At 27.4% G+C, this 4617-nt stretch overlaps 2 protein-coding genes across 2 annotated transcripts in view; both read left to right on the forward strand.

Moving 5' to 3' along the window:
• The first annotated feature begins 2033 nt into the window (after positions 1 to 2033).
• LOC109856246 lies at positions 2034 to 3595 on the forward strand. The gene is made up of 3 exons (XM_020431298.1): positions 2034 to 2368; positions 2436 to 2619; positions 3530 to 3595. Exons 1-3 carry the CDS (start codon positions 2034 to 2036, stop codon positions 3539 to 3541), a joined length of 531 nt encoding a protein of 176 aa, XP_020286887.1. The 3' UTR covers positions 3542 to 3595.
• Positions 3596 to 3628: 33 nt separating this feature from the next.
• Positions 3629 to 4617, forward strand: part of LOC109856263 (aminopeptidase N-like) — an 18037-nt gene continuing 17048 nt past the window's right edge. Inside the window, exons 1-3 of the mRNA XM_020431327.1 lie at positions 3629 to 3642; positions 3745 to 4136; positions 4354 to 4617. The exon at positions 4354 to 4617 is cut by the window's right edge and continues 1 nt beyond it. Coding sequence (XP_020286916.1) covers positions 3629 to 3642; positions 3745 to 4136; positions 4354 to 4617 — 670 coding nt within the window. The remainder of the gene's footprint in view (positions 3643 to 3744; positions 4137 to 4353) is intronic.

Genomic DNA, 4617 nt, shown 5'->3' on the forward strand with positions numbered 1-4617 from the left:
CTAACATTTTTTCTCTGTATTTTAAAGAAAAGTGCGAGGATCCGAATCGACAAAATCGTAGAACACACTTCTGGCCGAAATTCTGTACAAAAACTCTACGATCGCGTCGAGCGCGACGCTACATTAAGTCATTGCATATGTCTTTGCGTCTAACAAAAAAAATATTAACATACTAAATCAAAGGAACTATGTTGTTTAATTAATTTTTAAAAGTTGTAAAAGTGTTATTAAGTTTCTTCCATGTAAAAGTAATTTCTTCGCAATAAATCTTTTACAGTTTCGCGAGTGCATCGTTGCCACATTTAAAAATAATAAACTTAACCTCGTTTTTGATTTTTATATTATTTCAATTGTAGTTTCATTCTAGATAAAACATGTCAAAACATATAAATGTGTAGTAAACAGTGAGAATATATATTTCGAAATTCATATGTCTATATATATGTATATACTTGGAACACAACCTACAAAGAAAGGTCGTTTTCCCAATACAGGTGTTTATATCGTGATATATATTTATTATTTAACGGAAAAGACTGTCTTGTAGTTATCGATCATCTCTCCAAAACGCACGATCGCAGATATTCTTAGGCAATTTGTTTTAGAACTTATATAGTGATAATACGTATAAAGTAAAAAGTAAGACTGATATTTTAAGAGTTAGAGATATTATCTCAAACATAGTAAGGTATAAAAATTTTGTATATTATGTGTTAAATATTCATTATTATTGTTGTAAAATATATCTTGTAGATTTCACCACACGCTAAAATTCTATAAAATTCGTTAGTTTTCTTTCTAGTAAAAAAATTTATATCTGCGTTAATTTATCACTTAGTGTATAAATTTTAATACTTGTAAATAAACCATACATGACTATTATATAACTATTATTGCAATCTAAAAATATTGTATTTACAGTGAAATAATTTGCAATGTGTGACATACTAAATAATTAAAACGCGCTCAAAATTTGTAGACAAACTTTTCAAGTATAACTTTGTTCGCACACATAATAATTTGTTAAAATTGTTTAGCACACTTTGTGTTTTTCTTTCTCCAATCGTCCTTCTATATGTCAAATTAACGCAATCATGACAACTATTATGCGAGTGTATTTATATACTTACGTGATAAACATAAAGAAACCAAGTGATAAACATATCCTATAACGGTTATACACATCTGTCTTTGATAAATATATGTGAAAGAAAATTAACAATTGATGTGTACATTTATAATTTATATGTTGCGTCTTTCTTTGCATATGCAATTCTTGTTTAACAAACAAAATACTTTTCTAGATTTACAGTATGCAGATGTTTACATTCTTTAGAACTGTGTGCTTAATATTTCTACCTAAATGTCCTTTTTCAACTGATGAAAAGTTATCTCAAGACCAACAATGTATACAACCGATTGCATATATTATGAATATTTCAGCGGAAATACAGAATAATTCACTCAACGTCAATACTCGTGTCAAACTCAACATTTCATGTACAGACCAGAAAATACGACTGTATGTCAAACAATATTGTAATGTTATATACGATTTTAACATCACTACTAACATTCCTCGGCATAATTATTCGCACTGGTTATACGAGCCATTTTCTACGAAAGAAGGATTTATTGACATTGTTCTCAAGGACCAATATATAGACGATTTTAAAATAAAACAACGAAAAAGAGATATACAACCTGGAATATATTGGATAACTGCGAGATATACTTGTATTTTAAAGAAAGTTGCAACAATCTTTCCATATGTACATCAAACTAAAGAAGAAAAGTTAGTAAATAAAACACTAAATGCTGTAACTATTTTTGTTTTTGTTGTGTAAAAATAATATGTACAAAGTTTTATTTGATTAATATTTATTTGCAATTTAATTTTTTCATTATATAGATATTTGATTTTATCGCGTATTCCCGCTGAATGGATATTTCCTCATTGGAAAAATCCTGCCATCAAGGCTGCATTTACTATTCAATTTAACCATACCTACAATGAAATAATTTTATCACATATGGTTGGTGATAAAGAAATTGAAGAAGATCACTTCTATACAGTATTTCGTACTACACCTATAATATCTACTCATTTAATAGCAACAGCAGTCGTACCAACAGAGTATATCGATTATCAATATACTTCTCTTCATACACGTCTTACTATTCACTACAGAGTGCAAGTAAACAACGAAAGTTTATACGCAGTATCTCTTATAAAAGATTTTTTGTCATTTATGAAAAAACACAAGATAAAAAATACCACATTAGCTTCATACGTGCAGTATGTAGTACTTCCAATAAACTCCACCAATTACAAAACCATAGTAACTACTGGACTTGTACTCTTCAGGTAAAATTAGCTTAAAACAATTATACATATGATAAAAACGACAAAAAAAGAACAATATTATTTTTAGAGACGCTAATATTGCATACAATAGAGAAGTAGATTCAATTATAAAACAAGCAACAGTTACATGCTTGATTGTACGCGGTGTGCTACAAGAAATGTTCAGCGAATGGTTAGTTACATTGAAACAATCTGATTCTTGGTTCCTTGAAGAGTTTTTGACATTTTACGGAGTTTATTTAGTCGATCAAGTAAGTCTTGCATTTAATAAAATTTTGTTGATAGATGACACTAAAGTATTATAATATAATAAAACATTTTACTATTATATATATGTATAATACTGTAACAGTACTATCTAAAAAGTGTATATTTCTTGTATTTTTATTAAAAGATGTAAACATGCATTCTACACACTTCAATACTAAATATATACATATATATGTATGTATAATACTCCATATATATGCGAAACGATATGAAAGAAAAAAAAAATTATGTAGTCATCTTAAAAACTATGTTAAAAGATTTTAGTATCACATTCTATATTTAACTGGACTTTGTAATATATTTACAGAAATTTTCAAGTGATATTACTACTAATAATTTGCATATATTAACACATTTTCTATTTTTTGAAATTACTACCAATTTGATAGATTAACAGTATAGTTTTTCACCTTAAACTAAATACTAAAACTAAAGTAGATATATGTGTATTTATACAAATTGTATTAATAGCTTTACAATGAAACTTTACTGAAATCGATTGCGATCCAGACACGACGAGTAGGTTTTGAATATACACAAGCATATATTGAATCTGATGTATCTATACAAGAAAATCTATTTGTTCAAAACGTAACTTATAGTACCATGTGGAAAGAAAAATGTAAGAAAACTCAGAATTTAAAACTTTCACTTGCTTAGGGTTTTAATTACAATACTACATAACAATATAAACTCTCATTCTATTTGTACCAAACTTATGAAGAAAAAGAATACAAAAAAAATTAGAAAATGCAAAATAATGTTCGCAATTATTAAAAAACATGAAAATGCATATACATATAATATACATATTCTTGTGATAATTTTTTAATACCTTTCAAATAATCGAAATTATGTTGTAGCATTCAGTGTATTCTTTATGATCAATAGATTCTTCTATAAGAAAAATGTGTTATACAACTCTATTTTTGAAGAAGCCATAAAATTATATTCTACCACGTAAGTAATAACTATTAAAATACTTGAAAAATGTATAGTAAACTGTAAATTGCATTAAAGATAACGTAAAAAAAATATTATATATTTGTTTTTTAAAGTAAAAAAAACATTCAATATGTTTGTGTTATGATCTTTGTTGTTATTAGTACGAATACATCGAATGATACATTTAATGAACAGTCTATTAGCGATATTTTATGGAAAAATGTATCTGTTGTGTCGGAAGTATATAACAATTCTCATTTAGAAAATATAAATATAAAAAATGTGATAACGTCTTGGATAACACAACATGGTTATCCTGTGGTACAAGTAACACGAGACAATAACACACAGTCTCTCACAATACAAGTTATAGACTGTATCGCAATGAATCCAAACGAATTGTGCGAACACAAGTGTATACCTGTAACCTATGTAAAAATATCAAAAAATAAGTCTATTACACACCATTACTCGCACCTAGACCAAGAAAGAAAAGATATCTTTGTTTGGAATATTGAAGAAGATGATTTTATCGTGATCACAGAGCAAAATGGTAATACAAACAAGTTATGATCGTAGTTTCCTATGTATTTGTTATTCTATATTCCAACCTTGTACCACTATATTACATTTACTCTTTATAATATAATGTTTTTTCTTTTATTCTTTTCTTTTTTTTTCGCTTTTTTTCTTTGTTTCTTTCTCTTTCTCTGATTTTGTTTCTTTGTCATGTTTTTGGTATTATTTTTCTAAACATTTGTTTGTTGTAGGATATCGCGTTAACTATGATTATAAATTTTGGGAAATGCTTGGTTTTTTTCTGAAAAATAGAGAGCCACAGAATTGGGATATGTATGGAGTATCTGACGTCACTTTAGCCCAACTTCTCGACGATGCTTTTTATTTTTTAATACAAAATACAAAGTACAACGAACATCCTGTTGCAGGAATGAGTAATATAGACACATTTTTCAATCTTGCGGGCAATGTACTTTACGTGGAAAATGGGTACATAACATGGTATCCAATATTTA

Source organism: Pseudomyrmex gracilis, unplaced genomic scaffold (assembly GCF_002006095.1).
Source record: "Pseudomyrmex gracilis isolate BER0280 unplaced genomic scaffold, ASM200609v1 scaffold_112, whole genome shotgun sequence".
Taxonomy (NCBI): Eukaryota; Metazoa; Arthropoda; class Insecta; order Hymenoptera; family Formicidae; genus Pseudomyrmex; species Pseudomyrmex gracilis.

Coding starts and splice junctions, on each gene's coding strand:
- LOC109856246 (XM_020431298.1), top strand. CDS start 2,034: ATGGTTGGTGATAAAGAAATTGAAGAAGATCACTTCTATACAGTATTT. Junction 2,369..2,435: donor ACTGGACTTGTACTCTTCAG/GTAAAATTAGCT, acceptor TATTATTTTTAG/AGACGCTAATATTGCATACA.